This window comes from Kluyveromyces lactis (genome assembly GCF_000002515.2).
Source record: "Kluyveromyces lactis strain NRRL Y-1140 chromosome C complete sequence".
In the NCBI taxonomy this organism is placed as follows: Eukaryota; Fungi; Ascomycota; class Saccharomycetes; order Saccharomycetales; family Saccharomycetaceae; genus Kluyveromyces; species Kluyveromyces lactis.
The window spans coordinates 784,301-799,449 of NC_006039.1; the positions used below are offsets into that span (position 1 = coordinate 784,301).

The 15,149-nt window shown below is 37.6% G+C and overlaps 9 protein-coding genes across 9 annotated transcripts; 4 read left to right on the forward strand and 5 right to left on the reverse strand.

The window, feature by feature from the left end:
* Window positions 1–235: 235 nt before the first annotated feature.
* Window positions 236–2,971, forward strand: PWP2 (snoRNA-binding rRNA-processing protein PWP2; the record flags this gene model as incomplete). The annotated part of the gene is made up of 1 exon (XM_452599.1): window positions 236–2,971. One exon carries the CDS (start codon window positions 236–238, stop codon window positions 2,969–2,971), a length of 2,736 nt encoding a protein of 911 aa, XP_452599.1.
* A 329-nt stretch (window positions 2,972–3,300) lies between these two features.
* On the forward strand, window positions 3,301–4,914 carry CTR86 (Ctr86p; the record flags this gene model as incomplete). Its single annotated transcript, XM_452600.1, has 1 exon — window positions 3,301–4,914. One exon carries the CDS (start codon window positions 3,301–3,303, stop codon window positions 4,912–4,914), a length of 1,614 nt encoding a protein of 537 aa, XP_452600.1.
* A 69-nt stretch (window positions 4,915–4,983) lies between these two features.
* THR4 (threonine synthase THR4) lies at window positions 4,984–6,516 on the reverse strand (the record flags this gene model as incomplete). The annotated part of the gene is made up of 1 exon (XM_452601.1): window positions 4,984–6,516. One exon carries the CDS (start codon window positions 6,514–6,516, stop codon window positions 4,984–4,986), a length of 1,533 nt encoding a protein of 510 aa, XP_452601.1.
* Window positions 6,517–6,843: 327 nt separating this feature from the next.
* On the reverse strand, window positions 6,844–8,229 carry RSC6 (Rsc6p; the record flags this gene model as incomplete). The annotated part of the gene is made up of 1 exon (XM_452602.1): window positions 6,844–8,229. The coding sequence occupies one exon, from the start codon at window positions 8,227–8,229 to the stop codon at window positions 6,844–6,846; it is 1,386 nt and encodes a 461-aa protein (XP_452602.1).
* A 549-nt stretch (window positions 8,230–8,778) lies between these two features.
* On the forward strand, window positions 8,779–9,183 carry MRPL50 (mitochondrial 54S ribosomal protein bL9m MRPL50; the record flags this gene model as incomplete). Its single annotated transcript, XM_452603.1, has 1 exon — window positions 8,779–9,183. One exon carries the CDS (start codon window positions 8,779–8,781, stop codon window positions 9,181–9,183), a length of 405 nt encoding a protein of 134 aa, XP_452603.1.
* A 385-nt stretch (window positions 9,184–9,568) lies between these two features.
* KLLA0_C09086g (uncharacterized protein) lies at window positions 9,569–10,795 on the reverse strand (the record flags this gene model as incomplete). The annotated part of the gene is made up of 1 exon (XM_452604.1): window positions 9,569–10,795. The coding sequence occupies one exon, from the start codon at window positions 10,793–10,795 to the stop codon at window positions 9,569–9,571; it is 1,227 nt and encodes a 408-aa protein (XP_452604.1).
* A 337-nt stretch (window positions 10,796–11,132) lies between these two features.
* Window positions 11,133–11,759, reverse strand: KLLA0_C09108g (uncharacterized protein; the record flags this gene model as incomplete). Its single annotated transcript, XM_452605.1, has 1 exon — window positions 11,133–11,759. One exon carries the CDS (start codon window positions 11,757–11,759, stop codon window positions 11,133–11,135), a length of 627 nt encoding a protein of 208 aa, XP_452605.1.
* A 484-nt stretch (window positions 11,760–12,243) lies between these two features.
* On the forward strand, window positions 12,244–12,987 carry ATP23 (putative metalloprotease; the record flags this gene model as incomplete). Its single annotated transcript, XM_452606.1, has 1 exon — window positions 12,244–12,987. One exon carries the CDS (start codon window positions 12,244–12,246, stop codon window positions 12,985–12,987), a length of 744 nt encoding a protein of 247 aa, XP_452606.1.
* Window positions 12,988–13,121: 134 nt separating this feature from the next.
* Window positions 13,122–14,909, reverse strand: ARE2 (sterol acyltransferase; the record flags this gene model as incomplete). Its single annotated transcript, XM_452607.1, has 1 exon — window positions 13,122–14,909. The coding sequence occupies one exon, from the start codon at window positions 14,907–14,909 to the stop codon at window positions 13,122–13,124; it is 1,788 nt and encodes a 595-aa protein (XP_452607.1).
* Between the last annotated feature and the right edge of the window lie 240 nt (window positions 14,910–15,149).

Here is a 15,149-nt window from a genome sequence, read left to right on the forward strand (position 1 = left end):
ACTTCCGTGCTAAAGCTGTATATGTTTTCCTTTCTTTTTCATTCAGCATACAGGATTTCGAAAAATTTAAGAGAAAAAATTGAGCGATGAGATGAGATGAGATGAGATGAGTTCAAGCAGGAAGTGCAGACGGATTATCAGTCACTTGTAAGGACTTTGCATTATAATCAGTTGTTCAATTTCAATTAGTTGGAAGGAATCAGGTCAGACGAGCTTTATAAGGGTTTAGTTACGGATGAAGTCTGATTTTAAGTTTTCCAATCTTTTGGGAACTGTTTATAGGCAAGGTAACGTCTTGTTCTCTCAAGATGGTTCCAAGTTACTTTCACCGGTAGGTAATAGGGTGTCGGTATTTGATTTGATCAACAATACTGCTTTTACCTTCGAATATGAACATAGGAAGAACGTTGCCGTTGTAGATATCAACAAGCAAGGTACGTTACTTCTTTCCATTGATGTCGATGGTCGTGGTATCTTGGCGAACTTTAAGACAAGAAACGTATTGCATCATTTCAACTTCAAAGAAAAGGTTTATGACTTGAAGTTTTCACCTGATGGCAAGTTATTTGCGCTGGCTTGTGGGAGATTCTTACAAATATGGAGGACACCCGAGACCACTGAGGATAGACAGTTTGCACCTTTTGTTCGTTATAGAATCCATGCCGGCCACTTTTCTGATATAACTTCCTTGACATGGTCAAAAGATTCAAGATTTATTATATCCACATCCAAGGACCTAACGGCAAGGATATGGTCAGTTAACTCGGAGGAGAAAAATCTTGCATCGACGACTTTTGCAGGACATAGAGATAACGTTATCGGAGCATATTTCAGCGATGACCAGGAAAAGATATACACGGTCAGTAAAGATGGTGCCTTATTCCAATGGGAATACACCAAAAAGCCTGGTGAAGGGGAAGACAATGATGAAGATGAGGAAGATGTAGATTTGTCAAAATATAGTTGGAGAATCACAAAGAAGAATTTTTTCCATGCAAACAGAGCAAAGGTGAAGTGTTCTGCATTCCATGCTGCATCCAACATATTAACAGTCGGTTTCTCAAACGGTGAATTCCGACTCTATGAACTGCCAGAATTCATCATGATTCAACAACTTTCAATGGGTCAAAATGCAGTTAATACGGTTGCCATCAACAGTTCTGGTGAATGGTTGGCTTTCGGTTCTAGTAAACTTGGGCAATTGATAGTGTACGAATGGCAATCAGAGTCATATATTCTAAAACAACAAGGTCATTTCGATACGTTAAATGGATTGTGTTACTCCCCAGATGGATCGAAGATTGTCACAGCAAGTCACGAAGGTAAGATCAAGATTTGGGATGTCGCGTCAGGTTTCTGTTTGGCAACTTTTGATGAACATGCAGGTGGTGTAAGTGCAGTAGAATTTGCTAAAAAAGGTCAAGTTTTGTTTTCAGCTTCTTTGGATGGTACCGTGAAAGCATGGGACTTGATCAGATATCGTAATTTCAGAACGTTCACTGCGACCGAAAGAATACAGTTCAACTCATTAGCAGTTGATCCAAGCGGAGAAGTTGTATGTGCCGGGTCGGAAGATAGCTTTGACATTTTTGTTTGGTCAGTACAGACTGGTCAGTTAGTGGATACACTATCTGGCCATGAAGGTCCTATCTCCTGTTTATCTTTCAGTAATGAGAATGGAGTTTTGGCATCCGCTTCATGGGATAAAACAATTAGAGTGTGGTCTCTCTTCGGTAGAAGTCAACAGGTAGAGCCTTTTGAAGTATTTTCTGATGTTTTATCTATTTCTATGAAACCGGATGGTCAACAAATAGCTGCAAGTACTCTAGCGGGGCAAATATTATTCTTTGATGTTGCTGAGGGCAAACAGGTGGGAAATATTGACGGCAAAAGGGATATAATCTCGGGTAGACATTTGGAAGATCGGTTCACATCAGAAAGTTCAGCAAGATCTAAATATTTTACCACCATTCATTACAGTTTCGATGGTCTCTCTTTGGTTGCAGCCGGTAACAATAATTCCATATGTCTTTATGACATTCCAAACGAAGTACTGCTAAGAAGATTTACCGTATCCAAAAACATGATGTTAAACGGCACCATGGAGTTTTTAAACTCAAGTAGAATGACAGAAGCAGGATCTTTGGATCTCATTGATCAAGATGCAGAAAATTCAGACTTGGAAGATCGCGTAGATAACAGCCTTCCTGGTTCGAATAGAGGAGGTGACTTATCGACAAGAAGAGTCAGACCGGCGATCAGAGTGACGTCTATAAGATTCTCTCCTACTGCTAATGCATTTGCCGCCGGTTCAACAGAAGGTTTACTTGTATATTCCGTTGATAATACTATTCTTTTTGATCCTTTCGATCTTGACGTCGATGTGACTCCACAGAATGTTATCCAAAGCTTAGATGACAAGGAATATCTCAATGCCATACTAATGGCTTTCCGTCTAAATGAGGGCTATCTAATCCACAGAGTATATGAGAATATTCCAATAAAGGATATTCCATTGATAGCTCACGAGTTGCCAGTGGTTTACGTATCAAGAATTCTAAAATTCATTGGTGAGTACGCTTTAGAATCACAGCATTTGGAGTTCAATCTCCTTTGGATCAAATCTGTACTTACAGCCCACGGCAAATACATTTCTACTAATAAGCATCAATTCTCTAGCGCATTGAGAGCTGTCCAAAGATTTATTGGTAGAATGGCAAATGACGTCGTCCAAACATACAAGAGAAATAAGTACACATTAGACTTTTTGACAAATACCGATGGTTCTTCAACTAACGCTGTTGACGAGGATATGAATCTACTGGGCAATGATTCAGACAACGAATCTGAAGACAAAGAGGATATCAACATGGACGACGATTTAGATGGAGGTGAATGGGTTGGATTCGAGGAAAAAACTATTAATCTTCCTGTTAATGACGAAGATTCTGACGACGAAATCCTACTATGAAATCGGGATACTTCACTAAAAAGAGAATATATATAATTCCTAGCATGATAGATATATAAAATCACATCTCATTAATTTCAATAAAACAATCATTACCACGAATTCACATGGAGATTTTCACTGTTGTCCGTTTTTAACTTACGTTATTGCCTCTTAATCTGATAAGTTACATGCATATTAAAAATTCAAAATTGTTAAAAACCTTATAATTCAGGAACAGTTTTGAGATGAGATGAGATCAGATGAGATGAAGAATATTCAAAATAGAGAAATTGCGGTACAAAGCGTGACATTGCGCTCTACTGTTCATAAAAGCGCTTTAAACATACATGTCTGAAATTAGGTGGTCCAAGCTTCACAGTTTAATCCACGATGCACCAAGTGACTCAGGAGAGTACATTACTATAATTGATTCACTTAATGACCTAATCAAAGAAACCACAATAGAAGATAGAAGAAATGAAATCGCCAGCTCGAAAGATATCTTCTTCCAACTTCGAGAATCAGCTATACTTGGAAAATCTGTTGATTTGAAACAAGCTTGCAGTAGCCAGTATATGAGAATTGTTAAAGGAATTGTAATAATAGCGAGGAATCTTTCAGTTGCAAATCAGGTTATACCTCAAAATATTCTACTACCTAACACATTCCTGGCATGGTATTTATCCATTTCCAGACAAACTGTGTGTACGCCTGGTGATTTGAAGCAATTATATGGTCTAGTATGTCAATTTTACTTCAATTGCACCCGAACTAATGTTGTCTTTGATGAGAGCTGTTTTGATGATCATATGAATTTCATGGTAGAAATGCTGCGGTTTATTGATGATGATGGCATTGTTAATGCGTACTCTCTGTGGCTCTCAAATATAATGAAAAGTGATGCATTCATCTCATCTTTACTCAATGATATTAGATCTTTGGAAGTTATCGACAAACTACTACTGCGGGGAATAATTGCACAGAAAACTGAGATTGACTTGCTCGTTGAAGAGGAAGATGAGGATAAAAATCTTTCTTCCTTAGCTACTATTCAACTAAAAATATTAAAACAGTTAGTAACACATGAATGCTTCGGGTCTTATATGAAAACCTTACGAAAAGAATATGGTTTTGCTTCTTTCAACAAAATGTTCAAGATTGTCACAATGTTGGTGACCAGTTCAGAAAGATGGGACCTTTATCAGTTGACTGCAATTCTAAGCTGGACTTTTGATATTTTCGAAGAATATACATATCTAGTGGATGCTTTCTTTAAATCAGAGTCCACTCCAGAAGCAACTGATGCCGGCCCACTTTTTGCGATATTGTCCTCGGTTCTTGATATTCTAACTACACTTGCAAAATACCAACATGCACAGAAATACATGATTTCTTATGATGGGGTGCATAAAATAATAAAACTCTTTGATATCTTGGAGCGCAATTGTTTGAAAATTCATTTTAACAAATCTTCTGGGGCCAAAAATGTAGATTCTTCTGCTCACCCCGTAAGGGCTACCGATCATGTTGGAAACGTTATAACTGATGCTGTGATTCTCAAGAAAAGAATCCATAACAATAGGATTAACGACTCTAACTTCCCCGGTATCAAGTGCTTTTTGGTTGAATTGTTGGGGTTTATGTCGTATGAACAGAAAGACGTACAAGACTCTGTCAGGGAACTGCATGGTCTAGAACTTGTTCTTTCAAACTGTATTATTGATGACAATAATCCCTTTATCAAAGAAAGATGTATCATCTGTATCAGATATCTTCTTGCGAATAACAGCACGAATCAAGAGTTTATCTCACAACTTGAGGCTAAGAAAGCTGTCGATGGAGATGTTTTGAAAAAAGCAGGATACAAAGTGGATATAGATGGTAAGGGAAACATCAAACTTACCGCAGACAAAAGGAATGCTGCGTCGGAAGAACAACTGTTTGAAGACGTTCAGAAGTAGAAACATGGATGATTTTTAATCAATTATATACGGAGGTCAATTTATAAATGTGATTCATGCAAAAAATATTTAAACTTCCATCTTCACTAACTCTTCTTCGATGGTTTGTTTGACCAGTTCAATATCCGCCTTTTCCACCAATTTTAGCTTTTTCCCCAATGTAGATAGCTTCTTGAGTTCTTCTGGTAAAACATCCTTTTCAAAACTGTAACCATCAAAGCTGGAAAGAGCCTCGTTAACAGCATCGGCAAACTTAGCTGGGTGTGCAGTGGATAAAGAGATATAATTGATAGTGTTATCATTATCCTTTGTGATTTGCGTTTTGGTGGCGCAAATACCGACGGCGGTATGTGGATCTATGATGTAATGCTTTGGATTGACCGATTGCTCGTAAACTTGCTTTATGGTAGCTGTAGTTTCTTCATTGCTGACTCGTTCGGAATCGAAATCTTTCTTGGCGCCATCAATCAAGGAAGCGGGAACATCGAACTTACCCTTGGATTTCAATTCTTGGAACCAGTTGTTAACAGTTTCACCTGCTTTCAAATCGTCTCCAGAGGCCACATATTCACGAGCCAAGTACCAAAGTAGTCTTTCAAAGTTAGAAGAAATTAAGATATCCATGGCTGGAGATAGTGTAGCAGCGACATCGTCCGATCTTTCATACACACCATTCTTCAAAAATCTGTCCAAAATGTCATTTTCATTAGTGGCAATAACTAGCTTCTCAACAGGTAAACCCATCTTCTTAGCATAGTAACCAGCTAGAATATCACCGAAATTTCCTGATGGAACAACAAACTTCACTTTTTCTTCTTTACCGGTAGTAGCTTTGAAATAGGAATAGAAGTAATATGTGATTTGAGCCAAAATTCTAGCCCAATTAATCGAGTTCACAGCTCCAACATTGTGTTTAGAGTTGAATTCCTTGTCACCAAAGATAGCCTTGACAATGTCTTGACAGTTATCGAAAGTGCCTTTAACGGATAAGGTTTGCACGTTTTTGTCAGGAACGGTGGTCATTTGTTCTTCTTGAATTGGGGAGATTCTACCTGTTGGGTAAAGAATGAAAACAGCAACATCCTTCTTACCTCTTAGACCATAAATGGCAGCAGAACCAGTGTCACCAGAAGTTGCACCGACCACTGTAATTTTCTTTCTTTGGTCGGCTGGTAATCCATCGTTATGTCTTTGCAAGAAATATTCAAACAGGTTACCCACAAATTGTAAAGCAACATCTTTAAATGCGTAAGTTGGTCCATGGAAAAGCTCTAGGACATGAAGATTTTCATTAGAGCCAGTGACATTCTTGGCTAACGGGGTAACATCATGAGAACGGAAAGTAGAGTAAGATCTAGTAATCAAATCCTTTAAGTCGGCTTCTGGAATTTCATCTGAAGAAACATAAAGTTTCATGATTTCAAAAGCTAAATCCTGGAAGGACAACTTAGACCATTTATCAAACAACTCTGATTTAGAGACTTGAGGAATAATGGATGGGATAAACAAACCACCATCCGAAGCTAAACCTTGAATAATAGCTTCCTCAAAAGTTTTGGTAGCAGGATCGGATGACCTCGTAGATCTATAGCTTTGTGACATTTTGATTTGGTCTTAGATTGGATATCTTACCTTATTGGAGCCTCTGCCTGATCTAATCAACAACTAACAAGTGTTATTCTCAACTATAAACTTCAACAGTTTGCTTCGTGGTAAGTTGATGAAAGCAGAGGTTTACAGATGACTCAATACAATTTTCAATATTTTCTGAACGATTTTAATCATTTTAGACGATTTCATAGTACAAATGTTTTCTATACGGTTGTTGAATACACGAAGTATGGGCCCGCTCTGCGAAGAACTACCAAGGTATACGTTGTATACGGTATACATATATTTATGATGAAAGCGATAAAATACTGAATGAAATTATTTCATTCTTCCGCTTGAAAGTAGAACTCCAATGTTTTCAAAAAGAATTGAATCGTTGTCCTGGTAGAATTGTGATCTTCTCACTGTATCTTCATTGAAGCCAGCATCCCCTGATAACACTTTGAGAGCCTGCGATGACGATTCCATGTAATCTTGTAGCATTGGAACTGGATCCTTAGCTAGTTTATCAAAAAATTGGTATTTCTTTGCGCTTGAATTTAGTTGTAGTTGTAATAGTTGTGTTTTCTGATTTAGTTCTTGTATTTGTGGTTCGATTGCAGTTGATAGCGTATTGTATTCATTCAATAGCAATAATTCATCCTTTGACAACTTTTGGTCGCCTTTAACTGACGTTGATTTAGGTACTTCCATGTCAAATACCAAATCTCCGAAAGTGGAAGACTGATCTACACGAATAGTATAGTCAAGTCTTATTGGAGGTATCGGTTTTACATGATCTTTCACTAGACTTGGCAAATCGGCGAGCTTCAAAGAAACAATGCCTGCGGCAAGCCTTTCTGGAGACACTAGCTTTGCTAATGAAGCATCCATTTTCACTAAGACTTTCTCACCGTTTGTGGAATCCTTTGGTCCCGCCTCGTCGTTATTCGTCAATAGACTGTTTAATAGAATATATTTGTAAAGAGAGTATATCGCCTCATGAAAGGTTCCTTTTGAGAATCCGACAATACATGATAGTTCTGGTGAATACTGTAAGAACTCCCCTGTATACCCTTTTGGTTGGATAGTGATGGTACAGTTAACGTTTTCAGTACCCTTACGTGAAACATCAACACCGTCAAACTCTACAGGAGTATTAGGATCCACATGCCATTCAAAAACGGTTTGCTCATTTTTTGGCTTTTTAGCACTAGGTTCCTGTGTCCCTTCTAATAAGGGGTCTCCCATTTCTTGATCAGTTTCATCATCTTGATCTTCCTCTACAGGTTTGAAATCTATCGCGACGCTTTCTATAAAGGAGGAAAATTTAGGCCTATTTGGATCGTCTGCCTTCCCATTATCTAACAGTCTACCTTCAATACGCAATGTCCATGATGCTTGATCAAGTTCCATGGTCTCATCGTTCGTCTGCCATGGCTGGTTCTCAGAAATATTAGAAATGAAAACACGAACAAACTGATTATTCGCAGGATCTGTGTATTTGGAATGAGTCCATTGAGTAATATTCTGATGCAAATCAATTTTTTTACGACTTAAATATATGTCAATTCTCTTCTCAGCCTCTTGTAACTTACTTAGCCCATCCAATTCTGGTATTAATTTCTTCAAATACGGTTGGATATACATGTCAGTTGGTTGTGCAACTGGCACAGTTTGTGCCTGTTGATGTTCAACCGTTGCTCCACTCTGTGCCGCAGACATTTGATTTTGATTTTTCTTTAATCTCAATCTAGCGGTAGCTTAGTTTATTCTACTAGGAGGTAAGCAGATGATATGTCTCATCTATACAAGTTGATGCATGTAAGTTAATGTACCAAAAGCTAGTGAATGCTTTGTTTAGGTTGATTGAATAATTCGAAAAACTGATGTTGAAACAACGAAAGCACCCATACACCCATACACCCATACAATACTTTATAGCGAATCGTATTAGGTTAGATTGTATCCATTACGCAGTTCATTTATAAATAAGTATTTCAAAGGTTACAAACACGGAGTAGTACAGTATGAACGGCTGTCACTCGCTAAACCAATCTTTTATCTTCTTTTTATGTACACATCTTTTAACTAGGCTGGCACTTAGATATGATTTTAAAGCTTCAAAAATTTTTGATAGTTTAAAATCACATTAGAACAAGATCAATCTAAAAGTTAACCATAAGCAGGGAATTAAAAATAGCGTCAATTGTGTTTGAAGTGCTATTCCAATAACTGCACACGCTCCAAGGGCTTTTAAAATATTACAGCAAAATGTTCAGACCGACATCATCGTGTCTTTCTGCCTTAACCAAACGTACAAAGAGAGTACAGGTACAGTTATTAAAAGATTTTCCTCAGTTCCAATTTCATACCGGCGAGGTGGTAAATGTCAAGCCCTCACTAATGAGAAACTTCTTGCACAACTATAATGGAGCCCGCTACATTCTAAAGGAAACTGATATTGACCAAGCCCTGTTGACCTCAGCTAAGAGATCACGTGCATCAGCAGCAGCTTTATTAAAAACAACCGAATCAACGGTGAAGAAGACTGAACAGAACGTAAAGAAGGCTAAGCAGGTATCCAAGGAAGAAAATAAGACACCAGAAACTCCTAAGTCAGCATTAAACGAAGAAATAACTATCGAGAATGTGAAGATTCCAGGATTAGACTTATGATAGTAAATGTTTTATCTTTTTTTTCCTCCTTACGCGGATCATTTGAGATACCAATGTCTTACAAAATAATAATGATCATGGATGTTGTTCGTGACGTCTCGTCCCCATTGCGGTTCAGAGGCACATTCATACACTTGTACATAAATTACATTAAAATAACTTGCGAAAACAATAAAGAAAGTTCGTTGCATCCAATCGCTACCAGTTGAAGTAATAACGTGGACAGTAGATCTGGATGATTCATACTAAATGGGGATTGACAAGAGAGTTATTACTACAGGAACGCTCATCACCTGGACGAGCATATTTCTCTTGATCAGCTTTAACTGTTGCTTTGGAAATAAAGAGACGAGAATGAGAAACAACCCCAATAGTGATGAACTTTCTAAATTCTCATTTTCTGTTTGTTTCTCAGACGTCTTTCTCTCTTTTCTCTTTTCTTCAACTCCATTTTATCAAGTTCTTGGTCGGTCAACTTGTCTCTCATATCCTTTCTCTTTTGTCTCTCAGCTTCTTGTTTTTTTTCAAGAGCCATTTCTCTTTCAACCTGTTGCATGACTTTAACAATCTTGCCTAACTCTTCTTTACGCAATTGAATACCCTTCTTCAAAATATCAGTGGTGATGAAAGAATTGGATGAGTTAGTTTGAATATCCTTAGTAACATTGTCATAAATTTCGACAACTTTGGTTATCAATTCCTCCAACAATTCGATATCTTTGTCAGAAGTTACCAAGGATAAGTAGATGACACAACGTGGCAATTGAGAAGACTCCCATAATTTGTCAGTAATCGGTTTCTCTTCTGGTAAATCAGTGAAAGAAATAAACTTCAAGAACTTGGCAGATTTAGATAGCAACACCTTGAAATCTTCACCGGCATAGTGAGGAATAAATCCGTTCAACTTATTTGATTCGGACATGAAAACATAGTCTGCTGGTAAAGATTCATTTTCAGCGGTATGGGTCAATGATAAAAAGTAGTTTGAGTCACGAGCTTTAGTCATCACTGCTTTGTTAACGATAGATGTGATGAATTTCAATTTGGACAAAGTTTCCGCTGAGTTGGCAGTTAGCTTAGCATCTTCAGTAGAGACGAATTGGCCATTTGGAGTAATGGTAACTGAGATGAATTCTTCAATGTCGTTGGCAACTAATGTTGGTAAAAACAAAGCTAATGCCTTTTGAGTTAACAATGCCAATGGGTTGTGACGAGCCGTCAAGTGTGCCTTAACAATTACGCTTTCAATAGTAGAACGACCAGTGGCAAAAGATGTGAACCAGGTGTTATTTTGCTCCTCAATATATGGCATCTTCTTGCCATCGGCACTAAAACCAACCTTTGTAAAAGATAACTTTGTTAACAAGAATGTGTTCAAAGTACCAAATATCTTATCGGCATATTTATTGTTCAGAGTCTTACCATAATAAGAAATGAAAAATAAGATAGCCATGAGACCAATGCAAGCCAATTCAAAGGTCCAATTATAAGCAGTCACTCTGCCCCAAAGTCCTAATTCCTTTTGTTCTTCAACAGAAAGGATATAAAAGTCTTTGTTCAATGCATTAACATAGTCAATAGCTTTGGCCAATGGCGCCAAAATTGCTGACATCTTTCTTGATAATTTTTAGATATCTGTATTGGTCAATCAAAGGAAAAAGACAACACTGGCTTTAGGTTAGGTTCAATTGCCTAAGAGATAATTCTATAGTAGAATCTATATACAAGATCTTTTTCTCTTCAAGATGGACGATGTCTCTACTAAGTTCCGCAAATATTTTTTATCGTGACCGTAAAATTTCAGTAGGGTAACATAAAATCATTGACACTATGCGATTGATGATTTAATAGATTACATACACTAGCGAAATTGAAATACATGAATTATAACACTGGACGACCTTTGATTAGGTATTTCTAGTGGAATAAAGTTTTTACGCTTCCAATTTTTATTTGACTCGTTTATTGTTTTCCGAACTGTCATTGTTATTCGAAAAGAATTGATTATGAATCAAATCTCTAATGTACTTTTCAAGCTCTTCTTCTGCGTTTTCACCCTGAATTATGCTCTCTAGTTTCTTTCTACGTTCCAAAGATTCGGGATCTGTCTCGTCTACTGGATCGTTCTCTAACGTGTAACGTATGTTGTCTTTAAATTGATTTAACTGTTCTTTATCAATACCAAGAGAAGTATTGAATATGGTTTCTCCGAGGACTTCTTCCGCATATCTCAAAAGGTCCAAGTTGTCGTCGCATGTTTCTTGCCACACCTGGAAGCATGTCTTTCCCTCGTTATTCAAAAGCTCACGATCAGCTCCTAATTGTTCTATTAGAGACCTGGCTGTAGTCGCATCTTCACAATGGTGAAGTGGTGTGTCATTGTCAGAGTCCTTGATATTTACATCACCATTATGCTCTTGTACAAGCTTCTTTAGCAGGTCGATATGACCATATGCTGCAGCCGCGTGGATTGGGGTGTATCCGTTTTCATCCTTGTCGTTTGCGGTTTGGCCTTGTTTAATAAATTTTTCCACTAGTTCGGTCTCCCCGTTACTAGCTGCGATCCAAATATTCATGCTTCTGAAGTCTGATATAGCTATTGTGTCAGTCTGGGCACTACTGAGAATGAATCTAGACAGAAAGGCAACTAATATCTTCAAACAACTTCGAGAGATGCTGTATAGCTCATCGCCAGCTCAAATCAGTTTAATCGAAAAATTATTAATAGTGAAGGTATAGAAAGGAAAAACCACCAAATCACGTGTGTGAAAAGAAGATTGCAATGTTGTATACACATTTCTGAAATGAACCATTGATAGCATTCCTAAGTGTTTATATGATCTAAGGAAAAAATGTTTATATTCATTTCAGGATGAACACACTATTTTATGCTGAATCTCACTTTTGTCTCTGCACAGAAACAGATCTCCGTAGGTCATCTTCTTCATTCGAGTATCACTTGAAATCATAAGAAAATTTGAATATCTACCTAACCAACAGCACTAGATTAAGAAAAGGAAGGCTTGCAAACCTGTGTACTGAAGCGATAGCCAGTGAAAAATGTCCGTACCACCGCCTCCAAAGGAAGATTTGATAAAACCTAATCCGCCGAAATCAGAATCCGCTGTTAGCGGCTTCAACTGGTGGAGAAGAACGTTCCAATACAAAACGGGCCTGGGATTGACACCGGAAGAGGAGACACAGTACGAGAATGATTACAAGTTTGTGCTACAGCGTAAACAGTGTTCCAAATGTTATGAGTATAGAGATTGGTTGTTAAACTATTCACCAACTGTCATTTTTATGACGCAACAGATAGCCAAACTTAACAACAAAAATACTAATGCAGATGTTTTCAAGTTTGACGAATCGAAGATTATATGTGATGTATGTCCGGACTGGAAATCTGGTGGTTTTCATCCAGATTTAGGTATTCTAATCTGTCAGAATAGAATTAAAGATAAATGGCATTTGGAAGACACTCTGGCGCATGAATTGGTGCATTATTTCGATAATTTGAAATGGGAAGTGGATTGGCTAAATTTGAGGCATCACGCCTGTTCTGAGATTCGAGCTTCAAGTTTGAGTGGTGAGTGTCGGTTCTTCCAAGAATTTGCAAGACGTGGGTTCAATACTGGGTTTAAGGTTGATAGAGGTCATCAAGCTTGTGTGAAAAGACGTGCTGCGATCAGCGTTTCAGGAAATCCAAATTGTAGAGATAAAGAACATGCGGAAAGAGTTGTAGATGAAGTCTGGGACTCATGCTTCAATGACACAAGACCATTTGATGAAATATATAGATAAAATTATCCTTGTATTGTAAACTTTTTGACTTTTCTTTTATATAAAAGGTATCTAGATTTACCTTAACCTTGTACATATTTATTCGACGACCATTCATATGAATATTTCATCATTTTGGTTATTCTGCTCCAAAATTAAAAGATCAAGTACAGCAAACCAGTCATACTTGGTCCTAAACAAATCCCAATCCAGAAGGTAACATTATTAAATAGTTTCTTATCTCTGAGCAATGGAATGTTTGATAAAGCTGTAAATGGAATTTGTGACATTTGCAGGATAATGATATAACCACGGAACTTGTTGAAAAGAACAAACATGGCTAGCTCGTGAAACACAGAACTTAATAAAAATGTGAATAAGGTGGCTTGAACTTTACTCATGTGATACGCACTAATCGAACTGTGATATACATGTCTCAATAAAAAGCTATGCACCGGACGATTCCACAATCTGCTAAAATCATACCAGGAGCAACAGTTCCACCAATCAGAGTAGAAATGGTGGTCTGCAAAACAGGACAATTCGGCCACACAGTTTAAAATTGCATCCCAAATCAAATACCAGACCAACAAAAACATCATAATAAAACCTGGTGCCAAGTCCAACAAGAGCTTCGGCCATACCAGGTTCTTTTCCCATAATGTGAGGTTGGCATCTGCCAAAATTTTAGCTTTCAAAATAACAGGCAGCATGAATTGTTGTGCAACAACCATCATGACAAAGATGATACCAAAGATCGCGCAACATTTCTCAAAAACGTAAAACCATCTTATACGTTTTGTGCGTGGGTATTCTATCTGATATACAAGCGTTGGGAACGAAGAAAACTCGAAAAAGTTCTTCACTGAGACATTAAATGGGAACCTGACCGTTGATGATTGAGATCTTATCTCAAACTCACAAAAATCTATTGACTTTTGCAATATATCAAGTTCTGGTTGTGGAGAACTGAGTTTTTTCAGTTTCTTTAGGGTAGATGTTGCATAATCCAACTCTGATGAAATATCCCACAAATAACCATTATAGAAGGAATAAGAATGTATCTTCATCAAATAGACCAATGAATGTAAAAATAAAAATATTTGGGCGATCCAGTTGAAATGGAAGGTCTTTTTTGGTAAGTAGATATTGGAGAATAGAAATACCACCTCATAAACTGAAATAATATCTCTCCCTGTACGTCTCCAACTGATGACATTTTTTCTGCACAAATATTGTATGACGAATGCAAAATAACTAGTCAGGTACATTGCGATATCATATAACGCAACTTTCCAAAGATTCATGGTCATGTATCGCAAGATAATTGACTGTGAAAAATCACCATGTTCCTCGTAATATTGTAATGTCACTTTGCAGATGGTGAACGCAACTGCCATCCAAAATAAGACATAGAATCCAGAAAAGTCTGTTGCTATAGTTTCATTTGCAATTTCAATAGTATTATTGTCATCTATCCTCACCGTATTTGATCTGGCTGTTGCCTTTACTCTAGAATATTTCTCGTCTATTGCTGGCCCATTGAAATGAGATCTAAGCGGATTGTTGACCATCTCATCCATGATACTACCTCTAGAGCCCCAGTCTACATCTCGTGTCATGGACTGCATTTCATTCGTATCCTTCTTATATCTGTTCTTTTCCTTCACCTTCAATTTCTGCATGAAAACATGCAGATGTTTGTCGCCTTGTTCGGAGGTGGTTCTAGTCTTAAAGATAACCGTGTCGTTAGGCTGGACCGTGTTGAAAAGAACGTCCGGAGATCCAAGTTCATCGAGAACAGCATCCTCCAACTGTTCCTCATGCAAAGACTTCCTCTTCCCATGGTTGTTGTCGTTCAGCCTTCTTATCCTCAAGAACTGCTCATCCTCAGTTATATCCTTAACGGTGGTATCATGTGAACTGTCACTTGAACCGGACATTATGACAGGTTTTTAATTAAAGATCCAGTTAAATAAATCTTTTATGATATATTAACGTGGATTGACTCTTCACCATGAAATTAGTCTGAGATAAATCTAGGCCAAGTCGTGATTCGTCTTAAGAAGGAAAAAATTCTTGCTAACCTCTCTCTCTCACTCAGACGTTTTAAATATAAATCTCAAATCCGGAATTAACCAATGGTCGTAAGAAGTGTACTGTTAATTACTGAATCTGTTTCC